The following is a 15,538-nucleotide window of genomic DNA, read 5'->3' on the forward strand; positions in this document are numbered from 1 at the left end:
GTATCAGGCCAGGCCTGCGTGTGTGTGCGCGCTCTACTCCGTAGAGCCTACGGCCTAGTCCACCCCCCTCGCTCGCTCGATTTCGATTTCGAACCCGGCGCTGTGGACATTGCGACGCCGAATTAGCCTCTCGGTTTGACTCGACTGCGGCGCTGCCATCACCCCTCGGATTGGATCGCTTTGCCTTGGGTCGCATTGGTTTGCTGCAGTGGACTGCTGAGCGGCACTTTGGTCCTGCACCAGCAGCACCACAACCCACATCATTCACCACTCCGTCTCCATACTGCTGCTCCTGCGCGCGCAATACGGAGTGCGCCTGCTGCATCTGGGCCTACCTAGTCCTAGACCTGGACCTTGACCTAAACCTGAACCTGGGTCGTGCCTGTGCCTATTGTCGGCCTTGTTGGATTCGAAAGCTGGAAATGACTTGAAAACCCTTTCGACCCCCACGATACCCCGTCCCGACCCCCTTCACCATGTACGCCGACATTCCTCGACGTTCGAGCCGTCGTCGTCCGGACCTTAACATCGACACCTCTCCTCCCACCGGCCACTCCAGGTCGCCTGTCGCGTCGCGAGGTCGAAGCCGAGAACCAGCTCCTGCCGCCGTCCCCCAGACGCCGCCAAGCAACGGGAACAAGCTGCCGCCACCCACCTCGCTTTCCAATCGCAAAGCCAGCTCGCGGGCGCTTAGAGGCCCCTCCCTCACTCGCAATGCCGACGACTCTTTTCTAGACAACCCCGATTCTCCCGATAGCTTCGACATGTCCGAGAACAAGGAGAACGACAACCCAGATCTACCTCGACCGCGCGATTCCCACGACCTGTCATTGTCCCCGCGCAATGTTACACGCGACTCTCTCATGACGAACATGCTCATATCCCTCGACCAATTTTCTATGGGAGGACCTGTTGGCGGTGATTTCGGAAACGGAAGGTCCATGTTTGGCGACCCGTCCCAACATAACCCGTACGACACAGACGACAACATGCCGAGACCAGTTCGCGGCGGCCGCTCAAACGGCCACGGCTACTCTTACAGCTCCGACTTCGACGCCGACGACGCGAGCAGGATATCATCTCGTGGACGGAGAAGCAATAGTAGCTCCAACTTCCAGAGCGGCCTGCATCGCATCAGCAGCATGCGCGAGTCGATGCGGAGCACGCCTGGCACACCACGCCACATGCATTCCAGGGGTGGCAAGGGAAGCACCAAGAGCAGCAGCTCCAATAGTATCGATGCTGGTTACGCTCAGGTTCTCAGCAGCACGAGGTGGGCGTCCGGCTTCGGTGGTCGATCCTCGAGCTTCGACTACGGCCATCGTCCACCCGCTGCCCTGCAGGCCACCCAGCAACAGCAACAGCAACAGCAGCAGCAGCAGCAGCAACAACATTACCAGCCTCAGCCTCAACAACAGGGTCAAGCTCCCTGGCACATTGAATTTTCAAATACCTTTTTCAACGACGACTACGATGCGGCCCCCACGCCGACGGTGCCTGGAGGGCCAAGACGCATCGTGCCCCAGACACCCCCGACCACCACGTACCCACGATCGCCTGTAGCCGCTCCCGTGGCTGATGACGAGCTGGAGCCGCCCGCCGTCATTCTCGAGCGCAAATCAACGAATCGATCAGCCAAAAGCACGGCAACGAGCCGCAAGGCCGACCATAAACCTAATAACAATCACGGAGAGGTGCCGCCATTACCCGCAGCCGCGCCCGTTACCGAGCCCTCTCCCGTCCCCGCGCTCGACATTGACTCGGCACCCGCGCCACATGTGGGCTACGGCAAGACAAAAGAGGCCGTGCACGGAGCTCCGATTCCGACACATACACCGTCACAAACAAAAGAAAAACCGGGGTTTTTCAGGCGAGTGTTTGGTTCGTCCAGAAACAATGCCTCTAATAACCCGCCCGAGACTCAAAATTCCTCGGGCGTAACGTCGTCAACATCTGTGGATACGGCCGATCAGAGATCAGGGAATCGATCCCTCCACGTTTCCAACCAGATGAAGCCCTCCACCTCCGCCCCGCCCTCGAGGGACACATCTTCGTCCCATTCCCATCATCACGTGCTGCAGAAGAAACCGAGCTCTTTCTTCCGTCGCAGAAAGAAGTCTGTGTCCGCCGACGAAGTGCCTCCCGTGCCAGCTCCAGCTGCCCTCGAGCCGCCCATGCCCCCTCTCGTCGCTCCCATTCAGCTGCCCATTACTAAGGACAAGCTTTCCGCGAAACCTGAGCCCAGCCCAATCAGCAGCTTACGAAGGGTCATGAACCCGTACCTTAAAGGCAGCCCTTTGACTCCAAACACGCCCATCACTCCTCAATCTGCTCCTGTACAAGCTACTGATCTCGAAATGGCTCCTGACCCGCACGACGAGGGATCAGCAGAGGAGCACCCCCGCTCTTTCTCCCCCGAGTACGACCCAAGTCCCAACGCACGTATTCGACAGGTCAGGTCTCGCTCTCGTGGCGAGGACCGCTCTCCCTCCGACCATGAACGCCGCACCGATACTCCAACTCGACCGCCGCCTGAGCCTCCCGTATCCAACGAGAAGAGGAATAATTCATTCCTTGACATCGATGGCAGCGATAACGAAGCCGATACCGAGTCGAGACAAAGGGGTAAGACAAGGAAAGAGAAGGGCCACAGGCAAGACAAGCCGTCCAAGGAATCCTCTCCCTCGAGAAGGCCGTCCCAGAAAAGGGATGACACCACTATCAGAGGCAGGAAGACCAACCGTCTCACCGTCGACACGACGGATTCTGATGACGAGGGCAATAAATCTGGACTGATTCTGCCAATCGAGGGTACTAGGTCTGCCAGCAGGACGTCAGGATCTACCACTACCGATTACAAGTCTGCTGCTAGTGCTGCCCCAAGCGTCAGAGTCGAACCCGACAACAGCCCGAAGGTTTTGGGTACTTTCGAGTCGATGAACGCAAAGCCTCTGGACGAGCCTGAGTTTGTCGTTGGAGACCCTACCGACGATGATCGCCAAAAGGCACAGAAAATCTTTGATGGTAACGAGGACTTCATCCAGAAGGAGAAGGCCGCCGCATGGATGGGCGAGGAGGGCCCCATCCGCCAGAGAACCCTGCGTGCATACATGGATCTCTATGATTTTACCAACAAGAGCATTCTGCAGAGTCTTCGTTTGATCTGCGAGCGCCTGGTCTTCAGAGCAGAGACGCAGCAGGTAGATCGTATTTTGGTTGCGTTTTCCAAGCGTTGGTGTGATTGCAACACAAATCATGGGTTCAAAGCATCTGGTAAGCTTTTGTCGCTGACTAAAATTTAACCTTGAACTTTGCTAACCAGACACAGATGTCATTCACACAATCTGCTATTCGATCATGTTGCTCAACACTGATTTGCACCTGGCTGACATCGACCAAAAGATGACGCGTAGCCAGTTCGTCAAAAATACCATGACCACGATCACTCAGGCGGTGGCCGAGTCAGCCCCCGAAGCTTTCGAACGGCCAACTATTTTGCCCGGCAAGACCAACAGCTCTCTCGGAGGAGACGACTCCAGACCATCCATCGAGGAGAGGTTCGTTTCGCGCCGATTGTCGTTCCGACCGCCGCCGAGAAACGAGGACGGATCGTCAGATTTCCACGACGAATGCGGACCGCTGGTGAAAGCACCGTTCGACGGCTCGATGCGTGCCTGGGAGAGCCAGGTCGAGATCGTGCTGAAGGACATTTACACCTCGATCCGCGACGAACGCTTGCCGCTCTTCGGTGCGGACCCGTCGAAGAACTTGACGCCCACCACGAATAGTCTGTCCGTCATCGGCATGCTGAAGCGAACGCCCAGCGTTCTGAGTAAGGCCCCGTCAGAAAGTCAGGCATCTATGCGAGGGCGCATAGCTGAACATGGTCGTGCCAATTCTTCCAGATGGAATTCGAAGAGCAGGTCACGACCTCGTATGGGCAATCCGGGATTCTCTTCGTCGAGAACGAGCTTCGAGGACGGAAATTCGATTTGGAGCCCTTCGGCTTCGTCGGCGACATGGAGCAAGCTCTCGCTGGGCAGAACGCAAACCTCGATGTCTGTGGATTCGCTCGGGTCGTCATTCAGAGGCGGAGACTATCAACAGTCCATCGGATTTGCCAACGCCCTTAGCCAGGCCATCATCCGTGATGATGAGTCAGCTTTCGGAAAGGCCGCCTCGATTATGAGCGACGAACTGAAGAGCGCTCAACTTCTCGAAGACGAGTCCCTCGAACTGGCCGGACCTCCATGGGTAAAGGAGGGTATCGTGATTCACAAACACCATCTGGACGGTATTGACAAGAAAGCAAAGGACAGGCACTGGAATGAGGTGTTTGCCGTCGTACAAAAGGGCCAGATGAGCATCTTCTCATTTGGAACCGCTAAATCTTCGGTGGGACGCAAGAGCCGCGGTCGCAATGCCAAGGGCCCTGCTGTCGTTGGAGGTGGCAACTGGCAAGATAACGCTACTAACCTGGGCACCTTTAGCCTTCGACAGACCCTGGCATCTGCTCTTCCGCCCCCAGGATATTCCAGAGCTCGGCCTCATGTCTGGGCGCTGAGCCTTCCCAGCGGCGCTGTTCACCTTTTCCAGGTTGGTACCCCGGAAATCAGCAAGGAGTTCGTCACCACGGCCAACTATTGGAGTGCTCGCCTGAGCACCCATCCATTGGTCGGCGGTATCAGCAACATCGAATACGGATGGAGCGACGCCATCATCAACAACGCTCTGGTCACGGCCATCAACGAGCAAGCAACCGGCCAATCACCCGGTCGCAATTCGCGACCCGGCAGTAGCACCGCCAACACACGACCGAGCTTTTCGAGTGGCACGTTCCGCTCCGGCTCGATCGACCACGGCTCAAGCGGCGCCTATGGTGCTAGCAGAGGTGCGAAGCTCCCCGGAGACAGGATCACCATCTCCGATTGGGCGCCGCCGGCGCAGTCCATGCGGCCCAGTAACCTTCCCGAGGAGGAGCAACTCGAAAGCCTCACGTCGTACGTCAAGGGCATCGAAGACGAGCTGCAGACGCACAACCAGTTGCGCAGTCCGATGCTTCTGGCCTTCACTCCTCGCGGCAACAACGCCAACAAGGCCATGGCCAACTGGGAACGCAAGAGCGCATACCTCCTGCGGGAGATTGTCAAGTTCCGCACCTACGTCGACTGCCTACAGCAAGCCACGACCCGCAAGAACGAAATCTATTCGGAGAGAGACTTGGCTCGCAGGGCTGCCAGGGGAGAGCTGGACGAGGGAGAGATTGAGTTTGATGTCCCACACGACGCGACCATCAGGGCGTGAAGGGATAATTGAGATAAACAGAGGGGCGTAATAGGAAATTCACACACAAATGGCTGGGGTTCGTCACACGGGGAGAAGAAAAAAGTCAGCCGAGCCCACGACGACATGACCACGTTGGACTCGAGGAGTTTGGGTGGGCATATATATGGGGTGTTGCTGGCTTGGGAACATTGCACGTCACCTCCCTTTTTTTCTGCTTCTTCACTTCTTTTTTTCATTTGTACAAAGCTAGTTTGATACCCGGGCTTTTTTCTCCCTTCACTATTCTGGTTCTTGTCGACCGCAAGCAACATTCGCACTCCCCTCTCTGGCTGTGTCTACGGGATGGACGGAAAAGAAGGAAACGTTTTTCTCATTATTCAAGGAGCGAGCGACTATACGCGGATTGCATGCATTCTTGGATTGGGACAGTTTTTGGGATGTCCTCGGCCTTTTGCTGCCGGCTTGGTCTGGCGGGAGAGGCTCGGGGGTAATTCGGAACTCTTTTTTCACTTTTATTCCGGTGTAAATAGTAATAGGAGACGGAACAAGGATCAAAAGAAACCAAAGATTCTATTCTCAAAATCGTGTGTATTGATGGTGACTTGATGTAGCTCTCTCATGGTGACAAAGGCGACATAAGAGACAAGGGGGAACAGCTTTGCCCTCCCCTAGCCAGGTATATCTTTCGTGTAAGACTGGCTTCTGCTGATCTAGTTACATCTCACATCACCAAACAGAAACACCGGTAAGCATGCATTAAGTGTGGTATTAGTAGTGTAATCGAGCAAAACTCCCATGGCCCTTCAGGGCAGCACGCCTTCTCCCCGTCAATGGGCGTATACACACACAACGCGCCCGATCCTTAAAGCATATATACACATTATCAGTACAGGCCAGGACACACCAAAGCGTCCGCGCTGAGGAACGAAGCTACTCGCTCATACCCGAAGATCAAACCATCAAGGCGGCGAACATGGCCGCGGCACAAGCAGCGACGATGCCCCCTTGGACAGAGGAAGCCGAGCCGGGGACCGGCTGAGATGTCGAGGTAGCGGAAGGACCGTTGCGAGTGGTTATGCCGGTTCCAGCGAGGCCGGTGCTGTTAGCAATGATGGGTCCCGGGGCGACTGAGGGAACGACCAGGCTAGACGTGGCGGTGATAAGGGAAGTGGCCGACTGTTCGCCGGTAGCGCGCTGCTGAGGCTGGTGCTCCTGCTGGTAGTTGTTGCCAGCACTGTCACTGTTTGAGCCTGCTCCGTTGATCTGAATGCTCTGCCAGGAGCCGTCAGAGCCGGGCTTGTACTCGTACGAGGTGGCGCCAGCCTTGTCACCGCCGGCGTAGTCCCAAATCTTCACGGAGCGGTAGTAGGCGGCGAAGGGAGCCTTGTCCCACTCGGCCAGACCGCCGGCCCAGTCGATTGTGCCCTGGTTGGGGCCCTTGCCTCCGACCCAGGTGCCGAGCTTCAGCTGCATAGGCGTCTGCGGGTAGTTGCCCTCGGCGGGGGTGGCTGTGCGGTACTCCTTGCCGTCGATGGAGAAGATGAGAGAGTCGCGGGTCCACTCCAAGGTGTAAGTGTGGAAGGTGGTCATGGGGTTGAAGTCGACCTCGTAGTACTTTGCGCGGGTGTAGTCGTTGATGCCGAGGGCGTAGAAGTTTGTCTGGACGTGGTTCTGGTCCGCGCCGACGAACTCCCAGTCGATCTCGTCAAGGGCGTCTGACTGCAGAACGATGCTGGTGACGATGCCACGGCCAGGAGCAGCCTGGAGCTCGACTTCGACCTTGCCGAAGAAGAGGTAGTTCTTTGAGGTGAGTGTGGGAGCGTTTGCCTCCTCAAAGATGGTCATCTGGCCACCTGTGTCGTCGGAGAAGGACATGACCTTTGGGTTGTACTTGACGCCGCCGTCGACGATGAAGAAGGACTCGAGGTCATCGATGCTCTTCGCGTCGCGGAAGTTGTAGTTGCCCTCGCCGCCGAAAGCCGGGTTGGCAGGGCAAGCTGGGAGTAGTTAGTATCATGCCACATCTATAAGATCGCAGAGCTAGGTGAAGAGAGGAACCTACTTTCACCCTTGACGGGGTTGCACACGGAGAATGTCTGGGCAGAGGCCAGGCCAACGGCCAGGGAGAGGGCAGCGTATCTCATCATCTTGACGGAAGAGAACGAGTGTGGTTTCTGGTTTGATGCGATTGATGCTTGGGATGAGGTTGAACTGAAATTGGAGAGTTGAGGGATGCATCAACGGCTTAAATGGAAGGAAGGTCAAAGACACAGCCCCCGAACAATGGGCAGCGTCCATGGCAGTGACTGCAAGGAGAAAGGAGAAGCAGTCGAGAGCGCTGAAGACAATAGCCAAGGCTACGGAAACGGCGACCACGGTGAAGGCAGCGACTGCCCGCCTTGTCTTTCTCGTACTTGCCTCGAACTTGCCGCATTGGGAAGCGCTCTTCCTCGTTGCTTCTTCACCATCGGCCAGCCCCACAACCGCTCTGTTTCTTTCTGCCTTGGAAGGTGCACCACCAAAAGTCAATTTTCCATTTCCCATCAACACCGCCAACAGCAAGCCATTCGCACCCAAATCTCCGAAACTTCTCTCATCTCAGCCAGATGGCGTTGACAGCCATCAAGGTCTGGTCGTTTCATCGAGGGCAACGGTCCTCGTTGACGGCTGCTGTTGCTGTTGGCCTGCGCTTGCCGCATCCATCGCCGCCATCTGCTTCCGGATTCTGTCTCGAAAGCCGTTCTTCGTCGCCCTCGTTTTCCCCGGACTCGTCAGGTCCCAGAAATGCATTCCAACGGCCGTTCCCTCCGCGAGTGACGTCGTCCGTCTTCCATTCCTCTCCCGTCCTCAGGGCAACCGCCAAGGCCCCGCCTCCATTCGACACTCTGCGGTTGCCAATGTCTTATGTCTAAACGGACACGAAGAGATTCTCTTGTCGCAGTCTCGGCGGGTTGGCGCAATTTCGGACTGTCTAGACTTGGTCGCGAACAGAATTAGCTCTTGGGGCCTGCCGAGAGACAGCATCCACGGGTCAACCAGCTGCACCTTCAACATTGCCCCTGCTCCGCCCTATAGCGTAGCCGAACGCGATCGCTTGTGGCGCCAAGAGCGTTGGCATTCCCGTATTTTTTCTTACGCGAGACGAGACCCTGAAAGTTGCACCGAGATTGCCGACTGCGGCACTCAACGATCGACCCCAGAAAACGATTGCATCACGGCGGGCACAGAGGGGGCGGTGCATTCCACGGGACGCCGTGGGCGTGGTTTTGCTTTTGCGCCATTCTCATTAGAGGCAGTAAGAACCAAGACTCGCTATTCCACTAGCATCCATCTTTTGTCTCCCTTGGACGCACCTACACTACCAACAATGGCCTTGTTCTCCTGGCCCTCCCTTGCACCAATTCCGACAATCGTCATAAACCCTCTCAGGGGCGCCAAGTGACCCCGTCTGCTCTCGGCAGTCTCGTGTTTCCATCGCTGCTGATCGCATGTGGACAAAGCCCTCTCGGGAAAAGATATTCAAGAAGAGAAGTAAATACAGTAGAAAAAACACCAATTGGTGGCTGGTTCACTGACAATCATCAGACACGCAGTCACCAGCCCGCGTTAAATTTCATCGCTCGTATCCAAAACATCATGGTCGCGTCGCTTAGCAGGTGTTAAGCATGGTGGTGAGGGCAGTCTTCTCAGCAGAAGTGACGGAGAGGGCCCAGTAGGACTTGACCTGGACCCAAGCGCGGGCGTAGGTGCAGTGGAAGCTGGAGACGGAAGGCTTCCAGGAGTCGGGGCTCTTGTCGCTCTTGGACTGGTTGACGGAGTCGGTGACAGCCCACAGCTGGGGGCGGGTGAGGTCGTTGGCGAAGTCCTGGCGCTTGGAGGTGGTCCAGGAAGCGGCACCAGACTGTCATTCCGTGTTAGAGCTCCGTTTGTTCATGCACACGGAGAGGGAATATCACTTACAACCCAGGCGTTCTTCAGGGGGACCATGTGGTCAATGTCGACGTCGCTGGCGGCGGTCCAGGTGGCACCGTCGTAGGGGCTGACCCAGGTTCCGCTGGTGGCAGCGCAGGCAGAGCTGGTGACAACGTTGGTGCCGTCGCGCTTGAGGACGGTCTCACGGGTGTTGCAAGTGCCGGAAATGGTGATCCAGTGGGGGAAAAGATCACGGTCGTACGTGTCGGTGTTAGTCCAGGCACGGACGGTCAGGGCAGCAAGCTGGGTCTTGGCAGAGGCAGCAGTGGGAATGCCAGGCTGCGAATTGTCAGCGCAAAATCAACAAAATCGGCTTTGAAAGCTCGACTCACGGGAGTGGGCATCGGCATCGGCTCAGCGACCGGGTCCGAGACGGGGGCGGCGACGGCAGCGCCGGCGAGGGCGAGGATGGCAGCGGAAAACTTCATGTTGGCGACGATGACCGGAGCGACGGACGGAGAACAGGGATGAAGGCTGAGAGGTGCTTATGAACGAAGGTCTTGGCACTGACTGTCGATGAGCTGAAACAGACGGCCCAGAGCGGGAGATCCGCCGTCAGTTTATATGTTTTCTTTGCCTCCTTCCTCTTTCTCTCGACACTCATCAAGAGACACTTTCATCGGCGGGTCGCGATAGTACCAAGTCCACGTTTCCCTCTGTCTAACCACGACGCATCCCCACCTTTCCGCCTTTCCAGATGCCGTCGAGCCACTCACGATCCTTCCCGACCCCACGAACGCTCGACCTGCTTTGTTAATCTCCAGCCCGACCCTCCAGGAATCCGCCGACACAGCTACACTGAGACGATGAAACGGCGCGCTTCTCTGAAAAGAGGCACTCTGGCCGGCTGAAGTGTGACCCAAGGCGAACGTCTCATAGGGCTTTGCAGGGGGGACCACAGGGTTCAGCGGCCAAGCTGACAGCTGTGTGCCCCTTTATCTCTCTTCTTATTGGCGGGGTAATCTAATATTGCTCGCTTTGAGTGCCGATGCACGGCGGGCAACCTCTCATCCAAGGAGACTTTACTCCAAATCCAACTCCAAGCCAAGTCTGGGACCAGCCACTCATATCAGCCGGCACCGGCACGTTATCTTATCGGTCCCTGTCAATCACCCTGCAAACCTGCCAACATTGCCAGCAGGAGATGCGGTATCGAGCCTTCTCCGCTGCACGTCAACCCTCCAAAGACAGGCCTTGATCGATGGTGCACGGGGCCTTCCACGAACCTTCCTCTTTGGGGGCCAGGTGCCGATCCTGCGTGATTTGGACGAGGTGCCTGGCGATGATAGACCTCTCAGGGTCCGGCGGCGGTGATCTCGGGCTGCACCGCAGAAGCCTGATGTCTCACGCCAGGCACAGAGAGGCAGGTGGACGGAGAAGCGGCGCGTTGTGTCACCAAGCAAAGCCCCGACGAGTCAACAATCAATGTCGGCCACTTGGTGCAATGGGCCAAGCAAGCGCTGATAGCGATCGACTCGTAAGCGGTGTACAACACCCATGGACGGTTGTCTTTCATTAAACATAGTTTCCACCATTTGCTTGAACAAGGCCCATATCTTCGCCCTCTCATTACTCGTGCAACTGGAAGCGAGCGGCCCTCCCCACGCCCTGTGGTTCCCACATCCCGACCTCCGATCGGACCTTGCGTCTGGACGGAATAAGCTTAAGCGGTAGCAAGTTGCGACTTCACACATTCATGACAGCACGTGTCAACAGACTCTGGCGGAGATATGACTTGTCCCAGCCATGGGATATTGCAAAGTTACATGCTGCCAAATCCCTACGACCCCGCGAATCCTGTACATCCGGACTTGCCGCCGAACCAGGCGCTCTGTCACCTTGTCAGCGTCAAAGAGCCTCGGCAAAGATAAGACAAACTCCGAAAAGAAACAGGGCCATATTTCGCGCAGTACGAAAAGAGACACCGAGATATCAAGAGACTTGTCACTTACCCCAACACACCCGGCAGAACACATACCAAGCGTCTCCGAGCCGCATCCACCAGAACCACCACACGTGCCCGTGGCACAGCTCCCCACAGCTCCAGGCCCTGTGCTAACGAATCCAGGCGGGGACGGGTACATGTCACTCGTTGTTGTGGCGGCCAGACTCGCTGCCCACGGCCCTTGTACGGGAACCTCCTTGCCCCAGAAGCTCGCCATGTCCTCTCCCCTCGGTCCCATCCTCTTACCTTGATCTGCTTTGAACGTCTTGTTTGCCCTCTTCCGTGCCTTGGAATGTGTTTCCTCGAGCCTGTTCCTGTAGTCCAGTCGCAGCGGGCGCGTGTGAGCTCTCCGCGACGTCGTCTCGTTGGTATGTACCGCCGGGTGCGACGAGACGTGCGCTGATTCGGCAGCGGGTGGGATGGGTACGTTTTTGGCTTCGGGGGAGGAGTGCCATGCTTCGAGGACTGGGGTGGGTGAGCCTCTTGGAGGGTTACACGACATAGATGCGGGGAGACGGCTGCATGCTTACGCTTTTCCTCCTTGCCTGAAGCGAACATCTTGGTTGCAGGAAGCGCCATCACCCTTACAGCTGATAGCGAATCAACGTCAGTCTTTCTCTCCTCACAAATCCGGAGACCGACGGACGGCGGCGGCGGCCGTATTTCTGCCATTATCTACTATCTTGATTCAAGGTTTTGTGAAGCCATCGCGCTTTGTCACTATCTATCTCGTACGCGAGATGGAAGGGGGGTCGTATCAGAGGGTATGTGAAAGGGAACTTACTCTCGCAGTACCAGCACTTGCATTCTGAGTACACCTCGCCAAACCGTTCCTGGTAGGTCTTACACGTCCACTCGAAGGCGGTGCTGAGCTTGTCCTCGTCGACCTTATCGTTGTGGTCGACAAAGGCGGCCGTCTCCGCGACAGTGTAATCGTAGTAGGATCGGGGGCTAAGCTGGTGCGTGTGCCAGGCGAGGTCGACGTCGACCGTGGGCACGGCGACGCGGTCCTTTGTGGACGACGCGAGGGAGACTATGGTCATGAAGCGGGTGTACTTCGTGAGGAGGGCGGACATGGTTTGCTGGGCTGTTGGGAGGGATAGCCAATTGATCTGTTGCAGACCGCTGGTCAACATCACCGCATCTGAGGTGAGTAATCTTACTCGGTCCAAAGGTTTGGCATAGAAAGGTTACGAGGGGAGAAGCTGACCTTGCACATCTTTTCAGTAAACACGCCCTGCCTCATCACGCAGCCCACGAGATCAATTCCTAACAGGCTGGCGTTCTCCCAGTAGCGCGACATCATCTTTCGCGTCTGCCGTCGGCCCTCCAGGCTCAGCCTGAACTCCGTGACCTTCTTGTGCCCGTGCCGCGACATGACCTCCCGCAGGTTCTTCGGGTCCGCGAACTTGCCCGTGAAGGTCTCCTGGATCACGTCGCGGACGGCAGTCATGGACGCCGGTGTCGAAGACTTAGGGGTCAGGAGGGAGAGCACAGGGGAGAGAAGACCGCGGCGGGCGAGATGCGAAGGAAACAGCTGGTCTGGGATCGGGGAAGACGTGCTGCTCGAGGAGGCGGATGAAAGGTGTTTCGGCATTCCGCTCTGCAGGTCGAGAATCGTCCCTGGCATCGCGTGGCCTTGCTTTATCGACACTTGGATGTCTGTGAGGAATTTGGCGGTTCGCAGGGCTTGGTGGGTTATGGTGAAGGTGCAGGGGCAGGTTTGCGAGAGGTGGCCGTCTGCGAGGCCGGAGCCTGAGAGGCCGGGACGGCTGTGGTTTTGTTAGTTTGGTTCATGCGTGATATGTTTCTCGTTCTGACGGAAACACGGCGATGGAAAGTTCCAGTCTGACGGTGGAGATAAACAAGAGGTACGGGTTTCACGTACTGGCTCCCCTGATACGCCTCCTCCTGCCCGCACGTCGTCCACGGGACTGAGACCGTCGCAGCGCAGCTTGGGCACTTTATCTCTTTCGTATCCGGGTCGTCTTCGTTTCTCCAGGCGAGGTTGGTCCGCGAGGTCCACTGCGCCACGCACGCCTCCGAGACGACGTACTCGAACGCCGGCCCGCAGATGGCGGCGTTGACGATCGCCCAGGGCATACCCGAGGTCCAGAGCGCGGCGTGGCCGTAGCGGAGGCAGTCTTCGAGGTAGATTCTGGGGTTGAGCATGTGCGCGTGCCAGACGAGGAGGACGTCTGCGTTATGTGTCAGCGATCGCTGTTCATCAGAAAGCAGAGAAAGGGGGAGGGAGAACCCAGCGGCGGCAGCATGTCCGCGTTCCAAACCATTCCTTCCCGTCTCACGAACCCCTCATACCGATCCTTCCGCCCCTCGTCTGGGTCGAGCATGTCTTTCTCGAGGAGCATGTCCGGGACGAAGGAGGACCACCACGCCTCGTAGCGCGAGACTGCGCGGGCGATGTAGACGGCCCATCGCTTCTCGCGGAGCTTGACGAGGATATCTATGCTTGGTTCCGCGGTGTCTGGGACAGCGGTGTTTTTGCTGTTGGTGGCTGAGGCCAGGGATTCCGCACGGGAGTCGAAGACGTTCCAGAGGCTGTTGCGGTAGCCTGTCTCCGTCTTGAGGCGGTTGAAGGCGTAGAGGAGGCGGAGATGGGCAAGGCAGTGTGCTTCTGTTGGGACTGCGGTGGGGGAATGGGAGATGGACAGGTTCTCGAGGGGGTCGGTGAGGGAGGATGGCGGGTCGGAGGTGTAGGCGGGAGGAGCGGGGCCGGCGGATATGGGACCGGAGCCGGTGCTGGGCCCGGGGGAGGCGTCTTGTGGGGCCTTGGACTTGTTCTTTTTCCACATGTTGATGCTTCTCTGAGGGGGAAGAATGTTGACTTGTTGATCTGGAAGGTCTAAGCAATGCCGTTTCCGATTGAGCTTCTGTTTTGTGGACAATATATGACAAGTTGAGATATGAGCTGAAGAAAGCCTCGCCTCGATGACAACCTCGTGAACCGGTTTGTCGGCGCGGGTCGTCGCGGAATGCCGGGCCCGGGCGCCGGAGGATTTTGCCCTGCTTAGCTGATCTTCGACGCCCTGAAGAGCGGTTTCTGAGTGTGCTATGCTGTGCCGCTCAGCCTTTGATTTCGCCCGTCAGCCGTCTGCGCCGCCAAGATAGATGAGAAGTAATGGGGAACTTTTCTTTACCGAAACTGCGAGGTTGAATCATGCGAGCGGGAGACTAGGAGAGTAGGCCACGCCGCGTTGCAATGAGTCGCTCATGATGTGGGACTTGATGATTCGAAAGGGGCTGTGTGATCTAGCGCTCATAATTGAATGATGATGTAGCCGATGTGACGCTCCGCCAGTCGCGTCGTGTCTGCTTATCCTTTCCCCCGCCTTCATCACGTTGCGGGGTCTGAGGAGGATTCGCCAATGGGATTTATCCAGCTGTGGTGGGCTTGATGACCTAGCCCTCGGACTGAGGTTGCGTTGGATTGTTGTAAATGATGTCTCTAGATGGCTTCGACGTCTGCCATTAAGTTGAATCGAGCAAAATGTTTCTCACGATTGATTTAGGTAAAACCTCAATAGCAATGGGTTTGAGGCGCTACTTGATCTCAATGTACCCCATGTTAAGCTCTTCTCATTAGTTACCTTCCATGGACCAAGGGATGACATAAATGTTGGAATGAAGTTTCAGACCCTACTGGGTGTTCAAATAACCCGAGCGGCCGAAATTTTAATAACCCTGTTGGGTGAGGAAGTCTTTGTCTCTGTAGACAATCGGTCTCCGCTAGAATGGAATTTTTCATAAAAGTGTCCTTCGATTGAAAAAGGATTTGCAAACTCATTTTAACAGATTAACTTGCCCACGCAATACGTTCTTTAGGACGACACTGCCAAACATCAAACGCAGTCACAAAGATGGCGACTACCACCTTCCATCGCTTCGCTGATCTCCCGACAGAACTCCGGCTGCATATTTGGGAGTTGGCCGCCTGCACTGCGGCACAGCCTCGGATTCATTTCATACCGATTGACCTTGACGCATATCACATCTGGAAGCGGGACAGATCACTTTTGTGCAGAAGCGAGACCGGCAATCTGATGGACACCTTGCGGGCTTCAATGCTTTTGGACGAAAGAGAGACCGGCGAACTGCTCTCTCCGAAGACTATGCCTCGGGGCACACTGTCATGGGTGGAGAACAATGAGTCGGATTACTTGATTGATGCAGGAATGTGGACCGCGTGCAAAGAGTCTACTAGAGTGCTGATTAAAGAACGGCAGAGGGGGCGGATGGAGCGGAAGGATTCAGAGAACGCCCAGAGACCCAAATTCGGAACCTTCAGAGAGGGCGATGAGGATTGGGTCTTCGACG

At 56.7% G+C, this 15,538-nt stretch overlaps 5 protein-coding genes across 5 annotated transcripts; 1 reads left to right on the top strand and 4 right to left on the bottom strand.

Annotated features, from left to right (window-relative positions):
- Positions 1-476: 476 nt before the first annotated feature.
- CGCS363_v007251 (PH and SEC7 domain-containing protein) lies at positions 477-5,304 on the top strand (the record flags this gene model as incomplete). Its single annotated transcript, XM_036639100.1, has 4 exons — positions 477-3,273; positions 3,329-3,832; positions 3,919-4,058; positions 4,108-5,304. The coding sequence occupies 4 exons, from the start codon at positions 477-479 to the stop codon at positions 5,302-5,304; spliced, it is 4,638 nt and encodes a 1,545-aa protein (XP_036495514.1).
- A 933-nt stretch (positions 5,305-6,237) lies between these two features.
- On the bottom strand, positions 6,238-7,433 carry crf1-1 (putative glycosidase crf1; the record flags this gene model as incomplete). The annotated part of the gene is made up of 2 exons (XM_036639101.1): positions 6,238-7,283; positions 7,349-7,433. The coding sequence occupies 2 exons, from the start codon at positions 7,431-7,433 to the stop codon at positions 6,238-6,240; spliced, it is 1,131 nt and encodes a 376-aa protein (XP_036495511.1).
- Positions 7,434-8,935: 1,502 nt separating this feature from the next.
- Positions 8,936-9,686, bottom strand: CGCS363_v007253 (uncharacterized protein; the record flags this gene model as incomplete). The annotated part of the gene is made up of 3 exons (XM_036639102.1): positions 8,936-9,187; positions 9,247-9,537; positions 9,591-9,686. The coding sequence occupies 3 exons, from the start codon at positions 9,684-9,686 to the stop codon at positions 8,936-8,938; spliced, it is 639 nt and encodes a 212-aa protein (XP_036495512.1).
- Positions 9,687-11,038: 1,352 nt separating this feature from the next.
- Positions 11,039-12,279, bottom strand: GRDP1-1 (Glycine-rich domain-containing protein 1; the record flags this gene model as incomplete). Its single annotated transcript, XM_036639103.1, has 4 exons — positions 11,039-11,089; positions 11,319-11,668; positions 11,734-11,793; positions 11,988-12,279. The coding sequence occupies 4 exons, from the start codon at positions 12,277-12,279 to the stop codon at positions 11,039-11,041; spliced, it is 753 nt and encodes a 250-aa protein (XP_036495517.1).
- Positions 12,280-12,362: 83 nt separating this feature from the next.
- On the bottom strand, positions 12,363-14,016 carry CGCS363_v007255 (uncharacterized protein; the record flags this gene model as incomplete). Its single annotated transcript, XM_036639104.1, has 3 exons — positions 12,363-12,975; positions 13,092-13,401; positions 13,461-14,016. 3 exons carry the CDS (start codon positions 14,014-14,016, stop codon positions 12,363-12,365), a joined length of 1,479 nt encoding a protein of 492 aa, XP_036495518.1.
- Positions 14,017-15,538: the final 1,522 nt, after the last annotated feature.

This window comes from Colletotrichum siamense (assembly GCF_013390195.1).
Source record: "Colletotrichum siamense strain Cg363 chromosome Unknown KSG_Cg363_contig04, whole genome shotgun sequence".
Lineage (NCBI taxonomy): Eukaryota > Fungi > Ascomycota > Sordariomycetes > Glomerellales > Glomerellaceae > Colletotrichum > Colletotrichum siamense.